This window comes from Carcharodon carcharias, chromosome 1, assembly GCF_017639515.1.
Source record: "Carcharodon carcharias isolate sCarCar2 chromosome 1, sCarCar2.pri, whole genome shotgun sequence".
NCBI lineage: Eukaryota > Metazoa > Chordata > Chondrichthyes > Lamniformes > Lamnidae > Carcharodon > Carcharodon carcharias.
In genome coordinates, this window is record NC_054467.1 from 141,853,004 (window position 1) to 141,872,728 (window position 19,725).

Below are 19,725 nucleotides of genomic sequence, written 5' to 3' on the forward strand. Positions count from 1 at the left end.
GGACAGTATGTAATGCCAGACATGAGTGACTGGATAATTTATTGCACAGGCATTGAGTGAACTTTGGGTGCAAATGAAAGGGTCATTCCAGACATCTGGGATGGAAGCGGCAGCCCTGGTGTGAGGTTGAAGCTGATCTTTGGCAGCCGAGTTGAAGGAGCGTTGGATCAAGGCATCCCTGGTGTCCCTGCCTCCCTGGAGGTTACTGAGGTCTGCCTCCATGCCCTCAGCATTCTCCTCACTGTGCTCCTCTTCTGACTCACTACTGGACTCATCATCTGTGGCCTGTGCAGCTGCATCAAGATCCTTTTCCGCCAAAGGGTTCTCCCTTGCCAGTGCCAGATTATGCTTGCATGTTGCGCTTTCCACAATCAGTGACATCCACTCTGGGGCGGTATTGTAGCACTCCCCCTGAACGGTCTAGGCATTGGAAGCGAATCTTGTAAAGTCCTACAGTCCTCTCTATCACTGCCCTTGTGGAAGCATGACTCATATTGTAATGCTGCTATGCCTCTGTTCTTGGGTGGAGGAGAGGCATCATGAGCCACTTTTCAACGGATAGTCCTTGTCACCCAGCAGCCATTCATCCAGTTGGGCTGGCGCAATGAAGAACCTCGGCACCTGGGAGTGTCTCCGGATATAAGCGTCTTGGGAGCTGCCTGGGTACCTTGCACAGACTTGCTGAATCTGCCTCCGGTGGTCACACACTATCTGCACATTCATGGAGTGGAAGCCCTTCCTGTTGATGAAGGCACCCAGCTGACCCGCTGTTACCTTGATGGCCACATGCGGACAGTCGATTGCACCTTGGATGCGGGGGAACCCGGCAACTGTTGCAAAGCTTCTGGCTTGCTCAGCCTGGCTGGCCTTGTGTGTACGGTAAAGAATAAAGTTCAGTATCCTGAACAGAGCTTCTATCACTAGCTTGATGCAACCGTGAACAGCAAATTGGGAGACTCCACACAGATCCCCGACTGACCCCTAGAAAGAGCCGGAGGCATAGAAGTTGAGAGCCCCTGTGACCTTCAGAGCCATTGGCATGGGATGTCCACCCACACAGTTGGAGCTGATCTCAGGTCCAATCATCTGACAAATAGAGATTACTGTCTCCCTTGAGAGGTGGAGCCTCCTTCAGCATTGCACCTTAGACATATTGAGGTAGCTGCATCACCACCTGTAAACCCTGGCGGCAGGATTATAGCATCTTCTGTGGCCCCTTCCGCCTTGGACTTCCTGCTAGCCCTGAGCCCTTTGTGCCTGTGTCTCTCCTCTCACAGGTCTCTCCCCTGGAAGCTGCATTGGGACACCTGGCCTCCTATTCTTTCTGTCCCTCTCTTCCTCCTCAGAGGAGGAGATATCACCAGCGGAGACCACAGTCCCCATTACCAGAGTAACAGAAGGCTGTCAGATACCTGGATGGGTCCACACACTCTGAGTCCTCCAGGGGCCTTGGGACATCAAGGAGACCTGCAATGAAGCCTGGAAATGCTAACAATGAAGCCCCGAACAGAGATGAAGCTACCAAGTACCAATAAGTCACCAGCAGCAAACTATGCATCGAACTCCACACTACTGACGCTCGTAATGCTGCTAACCCTTTTTATCCCACCAGTGAATGAGGTTTTTGAAATTGTCGGCTGGCTGCCTGCCCGTTTTGCCCGTGCGACAGGCATGAAATTGCATGGGCAATGAAAAATTGGCATCAATTAGCTTTTTAATAGCCTTAGACGGCATTGTAATTAATGGTGGGCAAGGTTCCGACATCTACTCACGCCCACCGACCGAAATATTGCACGCCAGTTTATGCTCGAGTGCGTCTGGCTTGCCCTCGCACGCCGAGCGAAAAATTCTGCCCCTAGAACCCAAAATCACCTTTCTTATACTATACACATTTAAGGGACACTACAAGTGTGAAAAAGCTTGTTAACAATACATTGCCTTGGAATACATCATTACATGACTTCCAAATGTCACTTTGTTGAATATGGCACACAACTCTTTTTACCATTCTCTTTCCACAAATATCTTCTATCATATCTTCTATAATCTACAGGGAGAGAAATTTAGCACTGCTTCACTCAATTTTGGGGGTCTAAAATGTTGACAAGTCCAATTATCGGTCGCAATCTCTCATGGAAGTTTTCCAGCTTCCAAGTTTGAACAGTTAACTTTTAGATATCCAAGGTGCCAAACTGCAAAATGAGATAGGTACCTAGCATATGGAAATTGCAGTTCTTAATGCTGGTTGTAGGACCCATTTGAAATAAACGTCCAACTAGGTAGAACTTGCACTGTTACATACAGATCTTGAACAGCCTGGTTTAACTCAATGGATTGCTGGAAATTGCTCAGGAGATTGCTGGAAAACACTTGAAAAATTAAAAATGCTTCTGAGTCAGAAGGAGCAGGAGTGTTCCTCTTGGCTCTACAAAACTATTGCAGGCTGCTGCTGACTCAGGCTCACCATTTCACCTTCTCTCCAAGGTCCTACCTATGGTTCAGCTTGGCTAGCTGGATTCACTTCAGTCCTGATAGGCCCGAAGAAGGTACACAGCTCTCCATTTTAATTCAAATGAGACCTGATGTTGAATTTGATTTAGGTCTCAAGATCACGAGTGCACACTTAGATCACCTGATCAATTTTGTACCAGAAACTACCATGTGTTGAATTTCCCAGACACATCCATTTAAGAATGAAGCTAGCTTGAGCTCATCTAACCACTGCTTCTTGATATATCTTGCCTTTCTTTCTATGCTTTTCATTTTGATGTCTTCCTCAGCTTTAACACATAGAATTCAACTTGTTAATGATTTTTTTCATCAAGCCAGTGCCACCTTTAAGCAGAATGGGAGGAGTAATGGTAGTACTTCATAAAAGATAATTATGCAAGAATATCTTCATTGACAATCATAGAAAATAGAATTTTAGAGCAACAATAAATTAGTTACCTTTGTGTTGAAGTTCAGTGCATTCTGTGACGTCTTGTAGAGCTCTGGATATTTCAACATGTTTTCCTTTCGACACGATCTCTCAAATATTCCCAGAGTGAGGGGAGGCAAAGCTGTGAAAATCTGACACACACAAATAAGCTGTGTTTCTTCCTTTCCAACAGCAGCATTAAAATGGTGCCGCAAAATATCATTATTGATAGGATAGCAATTGCTGAATATCACACCCTAACTGCATGCCATCGGTGCAGGAGATACCCATCAATGTTATGTGCATCTTATGCATTATATCAGTAAATATTAGAGTAGTGACTAGATAGGTCTGACGCTTCTTGAGATTTACTAACCATGTGAACTTGAAATGTCCATTTCAACTAACAGAAAGAAACATAGAGTGTTACTTTTTCTGATTGAGCTCTGTGAATACTGATAAGAGATGCCCATCAGAGGCACACTGCTATTTTGTAGCCCCATAAATTCCTGGAACACTTGCTATAAATTGTTTTGTTTAAACCCGTAAGGTACACCTAACTGTACGGAGATGTTTTTAAATCACTCAAGTTTGGCAATGATCAAAGTAAATATCAAAACATTTAATTTTAGTTGATACTAACTGGAAACTCAGAAACAGCAAAGTTTTGTGTCGCTGAATCTGAAGCTATCCACTGTGTTGCAATCCTTATCATCTAGATCAACATTTGGGGACTATTCTAATTTCGCTTTGAGTGGACATGAGTTTGAGTCACTATATGGGCACCCCATCTGTGTCTGTGATGGGCATGGATCACAGTGCATTATTTTGAGAAGATATTCTATCATAAATACGAACAGTGAATGCTGCATTAGCAAGGCACCAATTTTACAGGAGAGCTGTGATACTCATCAACAGGTTCAAATACCTGCTCTGTTTAGATTGGATACACTGCCAGGGATGTTTCTGATCCTTAATCCCATCACCGCACTGCCCATGTGAAGCTGTCTCTCTGGCAGACTCCAATTATATTTAACTGCCTTCACTGACTCACCGGCATATTGCCAGTAACTTCATCACCAGCAGCAGCCAGTCCTTAATGGCTTTGTCAGCAACACTTTTCAAATTCCACGGCTATGAGTTCCAAAACTAACCTAGCAGTGGGCATCAACCAGAGCACCAACTATTCCTGCATTGGGGTCTTCCAGCAATGTAACGTGTGAGCAGAATTGGCAAATATAGAAGCTTTGGTAGGAAGCAGCAGCAGAGAATACTCGTCAATGCACGCGGTGACATGAGCTCTTAATACTATTCAGAACTTAAAGATGGTGACAAAAGCTTATATCAAAGGAACATAAACGGTAAGCTATTGTTGGGCGAAGATGGGACTGGGGCTGCATTCTTTTTTTATCATAAGTAGGGTGTTGACATAACCAGGTTTGGGACAAGTAGGCAGGAATGTATATCAATAACTTGAACTAAATATCCAAATAACATATACACTTACCACATTGTAAAGACCAATGCACCACCGTTCAAAGAGAATTTGCCCCGAGAAACCGTTCACAAAAGCAAACCAGATCTGAAAGCGAAATAAAAACACGTCAGGAATGAATTTTCCATATAAAGAGATATTTTTTATATAAATGCCGTTTTAATTACTTTGTTTCTTTAGACCTAGATAGCACAAAGATTTTACAGAACAGAATTGAAGTGAGCAAATCTGTGTCAACACTTTGCCAGAGCAATCTAAATCAAACCCCACTTCCCCATTCTCTCTCCTTGTCCTTTCATTGCTCTCTAGGTTTGAATCCACCCCAGGCACAAAGTTATTGGACCATAGAATACTTTAGCACGGGGAGCGAACTGAGACGGAGACCTCTGCATATTTCAAGGGGAAAATGAATATTAGATGCAGAGAAAAAATACAGGGATATGAGGATACAGCAAGGCAATAGAATTATAGACTCATAGATGCCTACAGCACAGGAGGCCATTCGGCCCATCATGTCCACGCTGGTCAACAAGGATCTAACTGCACTAATCCCATTTTCCAGCGCTTGGCCCATAGCCCTGGAGGCTATGGCAACGCAAGTGAATATCTAAATATTTAAATGTTATGAGAGTTTCTGACTCAACCACCCTTTCGGGCAGTGAGTTCCAGACTCCCACCACCCTCTGGGTGAAAAAAATTCTGCCTCTTAGCGTAAATCTATGTCCCTGGTTATTGACTCCTCTACTAATAGAAAAAGTGCCTTCCTATCCACCCTATCTATGCCCCTCAATCTTATACATCTCTATCAGGTCCCCTCTCAACCTTTGCTCCTCCAAGGAAAACAACCCTAGCCTATCCAATCTTTCCTCTTGGCTCAGACCCTCCAGCCTGGGCAGCATCCTGGTACATCTCCTCTGCATCCTCTCTAGTGCAATCACATACTTCCTATAATGTAGTGACCAGAACTACATGGACTGCTCCAGTTGTGGCCTAACCAACCCTACTCTTGTGTTCTATATCTTGGCTAATAAAGGCAAGTATCCCATATGCCTTCTTAATTGCCTTATCTATCTGCCCTGCTACATTCAAGGATCTATGGATGTGCACACCAAGGTCCCTCTGATCTTCAGTACTTTCCAGGGTCCTACCATTTATAGTGTAACTCCTTGCATTGTTCGTCCTCCCCAAGTGCATTACCTCACACCTTTCCTGATTGAATTCCATTTACCACTGCCCTGCCCACCTGACCAGTCCATTGATATCCTCCTGCAGTTACGCCTATCCTCCTCACTATTTACCACCCTACCAATTTTCGTGTCAGCTGCGAACTTCTTGATCATACCCCTACATTTAAGCCCAAATCATTTATGTATACCACAAACAGCAAGGGCTCCAGCACCGAGCCCTGCGGAACCCCACTGGAAACAGACTTCTAGGCACAGAAGCATCCCTCTACCATTCCCCTCTGTTTCCTGCCTCTTAGACAATTTTGGATTCAACGTGCCACTTTGTCTTGGATCCCATGGGTTCTTAATTTCTTGACCAGTCTGCCATGAGGGACCTTATCAAAAGCCTTGCTAAAATCCATGTAGACTACATCAAATGTATTACCCTCATCAACACTCCTGGTAACCTCCTCAAAAAATGTGATCAAATTTGTCAAACACGACCTTCCCTTAACAAACCCATGCTGACTACTCCTGATTAATCCGTGTCTCTCCAAGTGCAGATATATTCTATCCCTCAGAATTCTTAGTAACTTCCCCACTCTGAGGTTAGATTAACTGGCCTGTAATTTCCTGGTCTATCCTTTCTTTCCTTTTTTAATAATGGGACATTAGCAGTCCTCCAGTCCTCTGGCACCTCACCTGTGGCCAGAAAGGATTTGAAAATTACTGCCAGGGCCCCTGATATCCCTCCCCCGACATCTCATCCATGCCTGCAGATGTTTCTGCTTTTAAGGCTGCTAAACCCACTAGCATCTCCTCTCTCTCTATTCTAATTTCCTTTAATATTTCACAGTCCTCCACCCTGATGTCTATATCTGCGTTGTCCTTTTCCATTGTGAAGAACGATGTAAGGTATTCATTGGGGACTGCACCCACGTACCCCGGGTCCACATACAGATTACCTCTATGGTCCCTAATTGGCCCTACTCTTTCCCTAGTTATTCTCTTACTCTTTATTCAGTTAAAAAACCCCTTTGGGTTTTCCTTTATTCTACCCACCAATGCTTTCTCATGCGCTCTCTTAATTTCCTTTTTAAGATGCCCCCTGTACTTTTTATACTCCTCTAAGGACTCTGTCGTACTGAGCCCTCGGTATCTGCCAAAAGCTTCTAGTTTTTTCTTAATTCTAACCTTTAATGTTCCTTGACATCCAAGGTTCTCAGAACTTGGTCCCCCACGGGAACATATTTGCCCTGTACTTTCGCTATTTCCTACTCGAATGCCTCCCACTGCTCGGACACAATTTTTATCTGCAAGTAGCTGCTCCCAGTCCACTTCGCATCTCATTTTAGTAAAATTAACTTTTCCCCAGTTTAGAACTTTTATTTTCGGCCTGGCCTTATCCTTTTCCATAACTATCCGAAATCTAACTGAGTTATGGTTACTATCGCCAAAATGCTCCCCAACTGATAGGCCTTCCACCTGCCTGGGCTGATTTCCAAGTATTAGGTCCAGAACTGCCCCCTCCCTGTTGGACTTTCTACATACTGGCTAAAAAAGTTCTCCTGGGTGCAAGTTAAGAATTTTGCACTCTCACTACCTTGCACACTAAAACTATCCCAGTTAATATTTGGGTAGTTAAAATCCCCTACTATTATTGCCCTGTTATTTTTACGCTTCTCTGAAATTTGATTACATTTTTGATCCTCTATCTCTCTCTGACTGTTTGGAGACTTATAGTACACAGCGTGTTTGTCCCTTTTGTTTTTTTTACTTCTACCAATATGGCTTCATTTGATGATCCTTCCAAGATATCATCCCTCCTCACTGCTATAATTGATTCCTTGATCAATATTGCAACCTCACTTCCTCTTCTATCCCCCTCTCTATCTCGTCTGAATATCCTTTAACCAGGAATGTTGAGCTGCCAATCCTGCCCTTTTAGCCAAGTCTCGGTCATAGCTATGATATCATACTCCCACGTAACTATCTGTGCTCTCAGCTCGTCTGTCTTATTCCTCAGGCTCCTTGTATTAAAACATATTTCATTTAGCCTTGCTAAACTTAATTCTTTCTTATCTAGCCAATGTTTCCTCTGCCTTCCAGACTCACTTACTCGTGTCTGAACTTGTAATTCCATCTCAGTTTCTCTCCCCTCTGAACTACTTTTCAGCATCCCATTACCCTGCCAATTTAGTTTAAATCTGCCCCAACAGCATTAACAAACCTCCCTGCGAGGATGTTGGTCCCGTTCCTGTTCAGATGTAACCCATCCAACTTGTACAGGCCCCACCTCCCCCAGAAACGGTCCCAATGCCCCAGAAATCTAAAGCACTCCCTCCTGCACCATCTCTCCAGTCACACATTCATCTGCTCTATCCTTCTGTTTCTATACTCACTACTGTGTGGCACCAGGACTAACCCGGAGATTACTATCTTTGAAGTCCTGCTTTTCCACACTTCTTCCTCCCACTCTGAGCAGCTGGACCACCCATAGTGCCATGGCCCTTGTTCTGGCTGGCCTCAACAGAGGTACCGTCACTCTCACCATTTTCCAAGGCCGAAAAACAGTTTGCGAGCGAGATGCACTTGGAGGATTCCCTCACTACCTGCCTGGCCCCCTTCTTTTGTCTCGCAGTCAATTAGTTTTGGAATGCATTAGCAAACACCAGGCAGAGGTGTGGTGGGCTGATTGGTTGCTTTCTCTGTGGAATGGACAGTAGTTACATGGTCTATAAAGTGGAAGAAAGTTCCATACATCATTATTTACAATCCTCATCTATAAAACTAGATGTTTTTTTACCCTATGTTCAGGTCAACAGCAAGGTCCTAGAAAACATAGGCATTTTCCATATTTTGGGAACCTCCACTCAACAAAGGAGATATAGATGACAAAATTCATTATCACCTCCAATGTGTCAGCTTAGCCTTCAGCTGACTGAGGAAAATAGTTTTTGAGAACTAATATCTCAAAGCTGGACTAAGGTCATGGTTTACTAGGCAGGAGTGATTCCCATGCTCCTCTATGTTTCAGTGACTCAGACAACTTACAGCAGGCACCTCAAAGCCCTGGAGAAGTACCAGTGGTGCCTTCACAAGATCCTCCAAATCCAGTGACAAGAAAGGTGCTCCCAAGCCAACTTACCCAGCATCGAGGTGCAAATCACTCATAACCAGCTCCACTTGACTGGACATTTTGTTTGTATGCCTGACACTAAACTCTCGAAGCAATTGCTCCGCTCAGAACTTTGTCGTGGCAGGAGACTCCCAGGAGATAGTGAAAATGCTTTAGGGAATCCCCAAAGCATTCCTCAAGAGGTTAAACAGTCCCTTCGACTCAAGGGACTCCTTGGTTGTGACTGACCAAAATGGAGAAGGTTCATCCAGAAAGGCACCAAACACATTGAGACACTTTATCAGGAACATGCAGATGTGAAGTTGAGGCATGGGAGAGAGTGTACAAGCCTCCAAAAAACCCATCTACCCGATCCTTCAAACACCACCTGCCCCACATGTGACAGTCTGCAGATCACACATCGGCCCTATCAGCCATCTCAGAACCCATCGAATTGGAGTGGAAGCAAGTCATCTTTGATCTTGAGGGACTGCCTAAGATGGTGGAAGTTTAAATTCCCAATCCAGAATTTTGCACATAATTACAGGCTAGTGCATCAGTGAGATAGCTCTACATTGTCAGAGGCAAGGCTCTTTAGATTTCAAAATAATCTTTCTGATGTGAAGGTGCAACTGAATTTTAAGGATCCAATGGAACTACTGAAGTGGAGCAGGGTATTCTCCTATCAACTAACTCCAAACACTGATTACAATTTAGGTTGTTTATCATTTATCATTGTTGTTTAAAGATCTTACAGTGCTCAAATGAATGCTTTATTTGCCTGCACACAAGAATATAGGAATATAATAAATAGGAGGAGTACAAGTGGGTCACACAGCCCTTCAAACCTGCTCCGCCATTCAGTAAGATGGTTAATCTTTGACCTCAACTTCACTTTCCTATCAATCTTGAATACAAAGATTGAGCACCCATAGCTTTTTGGGATAGAGAATTTCAAGATTAACAACTCTCTGAGTAAAGAAATTTCTCTTCATCTCAGTCCTAAATGGCTAACCCCTTATCCTGAGACTATGTCCCCCTAGTTCCAGACTCTCCAAACTGGGGAAGTAGCCTCTCACCATCTACCCTGTAAATCCTTCTCAGAATTTTCTGTTTTATTGAGACCACCTCTCATTCTTTTGAACTCGACAGAGTACAAGCCCATTCTACTCATTTACTCCTCATAGAATAATCTTCTCATTCCAGCAATTAATCTAGCGAATGTTCATTACATTGCAAGTATATCCTTCTTTTGGTACGGAGACCAAAACTGGACAACCTGATCTCAAAAAATACTGCACAATTGCAACAAGACTTATTTGCTAGTTTACTGTGAAAACCCAACTGGTTCACAGGGGAAGCGGTGGTGAAGTTGTATTGTCACTGGGCTGGTAATTCAGAGGCCCAGGGTCATCTGATGGAGACCTGGGTTCAAATGCCACCATGGCGGAATCTGAATTTAAAAAAAAATCTGGAAGTAAAAGTCTAATGATGACCATGAAACCATTGTTGTAAAAACCACTCTGGTTCACTAATGTTGTTTAGGGAAGGAAATCTGCTGTCCTCACCTGGTCTGGCCTACATGTGACTCCAGATCCGCAGTAACGTGGTTGACTCTTAAGTGCCCTCTCAAATGGCCAAGCAAGCCATTCAGTTATAACGAACCACTGAAAAGTCAATAAAAAGGAATGAAACTGGCCCGACTACCTGGCATTGGAAACGATAATGGCAAACCCAGCCCTGTTGCTCCTGCAAAGTCCTCCTTACTAACATCTGGAGGCTTCTGCCAAAATTTAGAGAGTTGTCTCACAATCTACTCAAGCAACAGCCTGACATAGTCATACCCATGGAATGATACCAACAGATAATGTCCCAAACACCACCTCACCATCTCTGGGTCTGTCCTGCCGGTGGGGCAGAGGTGGCGGCACAGTGGTATAGTCAGGAGGGGTTTGCCCTGGAAGTGCTCAACATCAGCTCCGGACCCCATGTTATCAGGTCAAACATGGACAAGGAAACCTCCTGCTGATTGCTACGTACTACAACACCCCCACAGCCCCCACTGCCCTTCAGCTGATGAATCAGTGCTCCTCCATGTTGAACACCACTTGGAGGAAGCACTGAGGATGGCAAGGGCGCAAAATGTATTCTGGGTGGGGGACTTCAATATCCTCCACCAAGAGTGGCTCGGTAGCACCAACTGGCCGAGTTCTAAAGGACATAGCTGCTAGGCTGGTTCTGCGGCAGGTGGTGAGATAGCCAACAGGAGGGCAAAACATACTTGACCTCATCCTCACCAACCTGCCTGCCACAGATGCATCTGTGCATGACAGTATCGGTAGGAGTGACCACCGCACAGTCCTTGTGGAGACAGTCTCATCTTCATATTGAGGATATTCTCCATAATGTTCTGTAGCATTATTACCGTACTAAATTGGATAGATTTCAAATAGATCTTGCAGCTCAATCTGTAACCTCATAGCCCGGCACATCTCCCACTCTACCATTACCAACAAGCGAGGGAATCAAAAACAAAAACAGAATTACCTGGAAAAACTCAGCAGGTCTGGCAGCATCGGCGGAGAAGAAAAGAATTGACGTTTCGAGTCCTCATGACCCTTCGACAGAACTTGAGTACGAGTCCAAGAAAGAGTTGAAATATAACCCTGGTTCAAGTGCAGGAGGGTATGCCAAGAGCAGCACCAGGCGTACCTAACAATGAGGTGGCAACCTGATGAAGCTACAACACAGGACTACTTGTGTGCCAAACAACATAAACAGCAAGTGATAAGACAGAACTAAGCAATTCCACAATCAATGGATTAGATCTAAGCTCTGCAGTCCTGCCACATCCAGTCGTGAATGCAGGTGGACAATTAAACAACTCACTGGAGGAGGAGGCTCCACAAATATCCCCATCCTCAATGATGGAGGAGCCCAGCACATCAGTGCAGAAGATAAAGCTGAAGCATCTGCAACAATCTTCAGCCAGAAGTGCCGAGTGGATGATCCATCTTGGCCTCCTTCAGAGGTCCCCAGCATCACAGATGCCAGTCTCCAGCCAATTCGATTCACTCCACGTGATATCAAGAAATGACTGAAGGTGCTTGATACTGCAAAGGCAATGGGCCCTGACAATATTCTAGCAATAATGGAATGGGACTTGTGCTTCAGAAATTGCTGCGCTCCTAGCCAAGCTCTTCCAGTGCAACTACAACACTGACATCTACCTGGCTATGTGGGAAATTGCCCAGGAATGAATTGTATACAAAAAGCAGGACAAATCCAACCCCGCCATTTACCGCCCCATCACTCTACTCTCAATCATCAGTAAAGTAATGGAAGGGGTCATCAACAGTGCTATCAGGCGGCACTTGCTTAACAATAACCTGCTCACTGACGCCCAGTTTGGGTTCCATCAGGGTCACTCAGCTTCAGACCTCACTGACGCCTTGGTTCAACATGGACAAAAGAGCTGAACTCCATAGGTGGGGGGGGAGAATGACTGCCATTGACATCAAGGCAGCATTTGACTGAGTGTGATGCCAAAGAGCCCTAGCAAAACTGGAGTCAATGGGACTCGAGGGCAAAGCTCTCGCTGGTTGGTGTACACCTAGCACAAAGGAAGATGGTTGTGGTCATTTGAGGTCAATCATCTCAGGACCAGGACATCTTTACAGGAGTTCCTCAGGGTAGTGTTCTTGGCCTAACCATCTTCAGCTGCTTCATCAATGACCTTCCTTCCATCATAAGGGCAGAAATGGGGATGTTCACTGATGATTGCACAATGTTCAGCACCATTCACGACTCCTCAGATACTGAAGCAGTCCATGCCCAAATGCAGCAAGACCTGGACAATATCCAGGCTTGGGCTGACAAGTGGCAAGTAACATCTGTGTCACAGAAGTGCCAGGCAATGACCATCTCCAACAAGGGAGAATCTAACCATTGTCCCTTGACGTCAATGGCATTACCATTGCTCAATCTCCAACTATCAACATCCTGGGGGGTTACAATTGACCAGAAACGGAACTGGACTACAAGAGTAGGTCAGAGGCTAGGAATCCTGTGATGGATAACTCACCTCCTGGCTCCCCAAAGCCTGTCCACTATCTACAAGGCACAAGTCAGGAGTGTGATGGAATACTCTCCACTTGCCTGGATGAGTACAGCTCCAACAACACTCAAAAAGCTTGACACCATCAAAACAAAGCAGCCCGCTTGATTGGCACCCCTTCCATAAACATTCATTCCCTTCACCGCGACGAATAGTGGCAGCAGTATGTACCAACTACAAGATGCACATCAGAAACTTACCGAGGCTCCTTCAGTAGCACCTTCCAAACTCACAACTGCTACCATCTAGAAGGGAAAATGCAGCAGATGCATGGGAACACCACCACCTGGAAGTTCCCCTTCAAGCCACTCACCATCCTGACTTGGAAATATATTGCTGTTCCTTCACTTTCGCTGGGTCAAAATCCAGGGACTCCCTCCCTAACAGCACCGTGGATGTACCTACGCCTCAGGGACTGCAGCTGTTCAAGAATACAGCTCACCATCACCTTCTCAAGGGCCATCAGGGATGGGTAATAAATGCTGGCCTAGCCAGTGATGTCCACATCCCATCAAAATGAATAATAAAAAGTTTTTAAAAATCCATTTAAGAAAGGAAACTTGCCACCCTTATCAGATCTGGGTTGTGTGTGACTCCAGTCTCATGTCAATGCGGTGGGCTGTTAAATTTCTGCTGAAAGGGCCAAGCAAACCATTCACTATGCCAAACCACTATGCAATGGTTCAAGGAGGCAACCCACCCATCAGTTTTTCATGGCACCTCAGGATGGGCAATAAATGCCACCCTTGCCAATAATACCCACACATCCTGAGAATGAATTAATAAATTGCAGCTACATCAAAATAGCAATACCATTCAGTAGTCCCATGAGCTAATAAACCAGTCAAAAACCATGGCCCCGATTTTGAGATCAGAAGCGAAGCAAGGCATATGCTGCTGACCTTCAAAAAAGATGCTCACAATGATTTAGTGATGCGTGTGGTGGGCTTTCCTTTTTCTTGACAATAATTTAAATCTGGCGCCAAGTCAAGGGAATTTCTTGGCATGCAGATGCAGTGAGGTCAGCAAGCAGGTATACTTCAAATTGAAGTATTCACACGTTGCAAATCAGGAAGTTCATAGCACTTAAAATCCTTCACTTTTAACTTAAATTTTCAGACAGCGACACAAATGTAGGATTGGATTAAGATAAAAGCTAAAATAAATAGACTTTTAAAAGAAGAAAAAAATTGCTCTTTAAAGTACATGGAAATTTTATCATTGTGGAGAAATTTGACATTCCACAAATATAAAATTAGCTTTTAAAGACAAGGGTATTTAGCAGTATTTATGAAGTTAATACAATGTTAGAAAACCCAGTTACACCTGGGTGTAAACTTTATCGCAAGGGTTTTTACAGCAAGTTAAGTGTGTGAAAATGGAAGTTCCTGCCAAATTCATAAATTCAAGAGAGATTGGAGTCTGTGGGAAACACTGTGGAGGAGCATACGCTCACTGACAGCAAAGTCTGGTTTTCCGTGTTATTCTACACATGCCAGAACTCCTGAAGCTATGGTCAGTTTCAGTGGAGTAATGACAGTGAAGGGTGACAGTTTCACCGTCATTGTCACAACAAAATCCAGGCCTGTGGCTCTCATAGAATGGAAAAATATATGGATGACAACTGAGGAATCATTATAATTAAAAACTTTAGGCAAACATATTCTGGTAAAAACTAATATGAGAATTATGCATGGCATTATTAGGTTGAACCTGATATCTTCATAGATGAAAACTCACCTAAATGTTGCAAGATTCAGGAAGTCCTACAATAATCTAACCATATTATCCATTCTTTCTACAAGACTTTCCTTTAGCAAGAAATTGAATGGTTCATTTTGATTCAAACTACAACCACAATTGCTGGGAACATACATACATGTTTATGCAATGTTTCCACATATGCACCAAGCTTTTCTTTAGCCAGTATCACATTGGCAAATTAGGTATTGTATGTTAGTTGATTCCTCCCCGCTCCAATACAGTGGTTATGAGTAAGGAGCTATTGTGTCGACAGCCCAGTGTTGAGCAATATTTCATGGGCATACAGTCATATGTTACATCAAAAATGTTTTGAACTGAAGTTCTGATACAACTACAAAAATAATTTAATTCTCATTATGGTAGTAATAAGCAAAATTACATTAATTCCTTCAGCCCAATAAAAAGATTCTCAGTGAATATTAACATACTCCTTCCAAATACTGGACAGTGGTAGAAACATTCTTCATAATAGTAAACTATTACATATGATTTGGTCATTCAGTTCCTTGAGCTGTTTCATCATACAATTAAATCATGACTGATCTGTAACTCAACTCCATTTACCAACCACCACCACCCCCCCACCCCCCCAATCCCACTTGCCCTGTCTCCATATTCTTTAAAATCCTTATCTAACAAAAATTGATCAACCTCAGTCTTGAAGCGTTCCCAGCAGCCCCCTTTTGGGGAAAGTGAGTTCCAGATTTCCTTTGCTTTTTGTGTGAAAGGACATTCACTCCTGAATGACCTTGCTCTAATTTTATTACGTCCCCTTGTTCTGTATTTCCCCCTCAAAGTCAGTAGTATCTTTGTATCTACCATATCAAATGCCGCCCACCATCTTTAAACACCTTGATTACATTATTCCTTAACCTTCTAAACATGAGGGAATACAAACCAAGTTTACACAGCCTTTACGTCTTTATAATTTAACCTAAAGCTCTAGGATCAACCTGGTAATTCTGCATTATATCCCTTCCAAGGTCAATATGTCCTTCTTGAGACTCGGTTTAAAAAAAACTCCAGATGGGATCTGACCAAGGTTCTCTAAAATTGAAGTATCACTTCCTCACTTCTGGATTTCAACCCCCCTTGAGATAAAGGCTAACATTCTAGTCTCATTCCTGGCTATTAGTGATTTGTGTACATGGACATTTAAATCGTTTTGCTCCTTCATAGGTCTTAGACTCTTGCTATTAAGAAAATATTCCAAATTGTCTTTCTCAGATCTGAACTGAATGACCTCACACTTCCCCACATTGAACTCCATCTGTCATAAGTTTGCTCACTCAGTTTGTCTATGCCCTTTTGTAACTTCCTCCATTCAGCCATATGACTTACGGCGCACCCTAACAGTGCAACTTGGAAACTTCGATATACAATTCTCTACTCCTTCATCCAATTGTTTAAACTATCTGGTGAAAAGTTGAGGCCCCAGCTCCAAACCCTGGGCTTTATTTTTTTAAACTAATAAACTCTTTTGCTGAACCAAATGCCTGCCTGAAGTCTATATAGACAATATCCACAGACCTCTCCCCTATACAACATGATGATGGCCGCCTAAAAAAAAATTAGTCATACATGACCCATTCTTCAGAAATCCAAGCTAATGCCTTTGATCAGTTCATACAGTTCATAGTGTTGTCATTCCTGTCTCCAATGATAGATTTCATTAGCTTTTCCATAATTTTTAAGACACAGCTCTTTATTTATCTCCCTTTTAACTCTGCCTTGCTTCCGCTAAAACATGGGCAAGTTATCGAGGTTTGATCAACTATTTATGTAATATTTTTTAAGAGTTAGTGTTTCATATAATCCACTCAGTGACCTAGAGTTGAATAATTTTGGAAATATTTTATGTATTTTACCAGCGATTAGCTGGTACAGGTCACAATATAATTACAATGCACAGCTGCAGTTTAACCTTCTATTATGCTTAGTAACGAGAACAAACTAAGTACAACACAGCAAATCAAGTCTACCATAGCTGGAACTTCTGCTTACCAAAAACATTTTCAGGAGCTGGACCCCTCAGCTACTAGAAGTCTAGCACACATCTTATGGGGCCAATTTTAGTTCTAATTGGTCAACATGTCATTTTGATTTCACTGCACATGGATTCCCCATGCAGTTTTTGCCTTTTACTTCAGTCTCTTTCCCTTACTGTTGAAGTGTAGTCACTGTTGTCAATTAGAGAAATGTGCAGCTCAGTCCACAAATGACAAATAAGATGAATGGCGAGTTGATAGGTTGCTTTTCACAAAATAACAAATAGCATTTTCTAAGTAACTTTGCATAAAAGTACAAAATATAGCATTGGCAGAGCAATAACTATTCCACTAACTGTACAAAGTTGAAGCTCTCTTATGGTCTAAAGTAACAGTAGACCAATTAGCAGACAAAATCACATAACATTATGATGATAGTACTGAGAAATACTTGTAAGAATGTGATAAAATATGATTTTTATATATTTCAGCCCTGCGTGGAGTCTACAAATTCTAGGAATGTTTGACATCTTGTACAGATTAAACACACATCTCATCCAAGGACAACACATCTGACAATGCAGTACTCACTAAAGTGTCAGCTTAGATTATTTTACTATTAAAAACCATGTAGTGCAAGGATGTCTAAGAACTTAATTTTCTGCTTTAAGCAGATTCTGAAAACACCACAGAATTACTTTTTTTCTCCTTTCACTCACATAAGTTAAAATTTGATGGCAAATTCCTGGACATTCATGCTGAAAATTTCCTTGGAGCTTCACCTGCTCTGCCACTGTAATTTCCGTTTGCTAAAATAATTACTATACCAAACAGGTGGAAACGTGTTTGAAGTTTATTTCACTAAACAAATTTTAATGCTTATGCATTAGTTAAATGGAAGGTGGAATTCCTGATTCAGCATCACAACACTGGGGAAAGTAACCAAGTAAAATTGTGTTTTACATAGTATAAAATGTTCCAAACTTATAAAACAGCGAAGTCTGTAACTTAATATGGGAGAATCACTAGAAGATTATTTTTAGAATATACTTTATGGATACATGTTTATGCATATAACATATTAAATATGTATGTATATATATATATATATTTATATATATATGTATATTACATACACACACATACAGACATATATAGCTGGGAGATTATTCTACACAATCTTAGCATGATCATTCTCGCTCCAGCTCAAACATAATAACTAAATAAAAGTTGAAAAAAGCCAGAGAAATAACAGATAAGGAAACAATGAGGGTAGAAACCTCAGTAATAGAAGCTGGAACAGTGCATACAGATTTAAAGTAGAGTTGCAGGTTTTGAACAAAAGACCAAGCCTCATGCTAAAAATGCAATGAAATATATAAAAAAAATATAAAGGCAAGTTTAAGAATGTTATTTTGAAAATTTTAGTTGTGCATATATTAGAAATATCAACAATGAAAATTCAGAGTGCTTCCAGATCTCAAATCAGTTCAAAGGACCAGAAATTAGGGTCAAGCCCAAAAAACACCAGTTCCTGGCTTTATTCACCAGGTTTCATGGCCTTTGCTTGGGCCGTAGCTGATACCAACTGAAGGATTCAGGATCAAGAGGCATGAGAGGCAAATTCACAGGCTAGAAGTATCCTCACCCCTGGCCTGGAAATGGGCTGGTGTGCCCAGATACCCAGAGAAAGTTAGTGCATGGACCTCCTGCCCAGAATATGTGGAGGGCACCAGAAATAGAATTTGGCCCAAACACACAAATCATTTGAAGAAAATTGAACAATACGTTCACAACCTTGTAATGGGAGACAAGGGCAACAAGTAGGATGTTTCCAAGCTGAAGAACAGAGCAATTTAGGAATTGCTAGGCAGAAAACATCAAAGTTTATCCAGCTTGCACTCTACCTTGCATGCTACAATGCTGATACTGTTGACTAGTCATCACAATCAATCAGCAATTACTCTACCACAGACTGACGCGAGGTGAAAAAAGCCCCAGAGATGGAAGGTTTTGGGAATCACAAGTCCAAATTTATCTATTGGTCACAACCATACACTTAACACACATCATGTCACAAATTACTTGCATAGTTTATCCCAAACAGTAATGAATTTGAAAGAAATCTAAATTGCATTTGAATGAATCAGTACTCATCGCTCCTACTGCAGCTTAAGGAGCGCGTACCATAGAATGGCCACTCACTGAAATAATGGGCTCAGTTTTAACCTATTCAAAACCCATTCACTTGCACAGGTTTAAAATTGGGCTTGATGTTTCTGCAGCTTGATTTTGAATCTATCCCCCTTCAAGTTCAGGCCATTGTTTGGACCAGATGAAATAGCCTGATGGGGTGACAGCCACCTGTAAGTCACTCTTCTTCCAGGAACCCTGCACTCGGTTGAAAAACAATTGAGAAGCGTCCTTGGCTTCCTCTGACCCTGCAAACTCCAGCAAGATCAGTGCTGGAGGTTCCTAGTTGGCCTAAGTGGCATTAATGTTCATTTGCTGCTCTTACAAATTTTCAGGTCTCTTACTTATAAGCAAAAGTTGACTGGTCAATGAAAGTGGTGAAGGAATGGATAACCAAACAATATTATTTCAAAATAGATGATTTGATTCTTCCAGTCTTTTTTAAATGGTGAAGTCATCATTTTCCACATGTAGAGCTCTGATTTATTAGTCTTTGAATTAAAATGTGTAATGAACCATTGTAACTCATGTGAAATGTATAAACTTAGTTGAACACCATTTGACCAAACAGAATGTTTCAAAAATCTGCTATCATGTGCATTTTCCTGATCTCTCACTTTTTGCATAAGTATTACTGCTTGACCAGTTTAGCTGAAACAAAGTTAAAAAGGCATTATGAAAGTATTCTCAACTGTTTTTAGTAAGATTCTCAGTAATTATTTCCAACTTGTTGAAATACCATTTGTATTAACAACTTTATATATTTATAGAATGTGCAGAATATAACTTCACAGTTGTTGTCCCCATCCTGTTAAGATTCTTGAGGAAAGTCTGACAGGCTTCACAAAATGAATGCAAAAACTATCCAAGAGCTACCATATCACAGCAGCTCTGTAACACTCTACGGTTCATTAAATCTGATTATAGAAGCATGAATCGCCACAAATTCCCCATTTACCAATTT

General features: G+C 42.3%; 1 protein-coding gene across 4 annotated transcripts in view; it reads right to left on the reverse strand.

The window, feature by feature from the left end:
- atp8a1 (ATPase phospholipid transporting 8A1) overlaps window positions 1–19,725 on the reverse strand; it is a 474,917-nt gene that overhangs the window by 120,137 nt on the left and 335,055 nt on the right. For all 4 annotated transcript variants that reach the window (XM_041186502.1, XM_041186517.1, XM_041186510.1 and 1 more), the window contains 2 exons: window positions 4,428–4,502; window positions 2,950–3,072 (listed from right to left, as the gene is read on the reverse strand). In XM_041186502.1, the coding sequence (XP_041042436.1) occupies window positions 2,950–3,072; window positions 4,428–4,502 (198 nt within the window). The remainder of the gene's footprint in view (window positions 1–2,949; window positions 3,073–4,427; window positions 4,503–19,725) is intronic.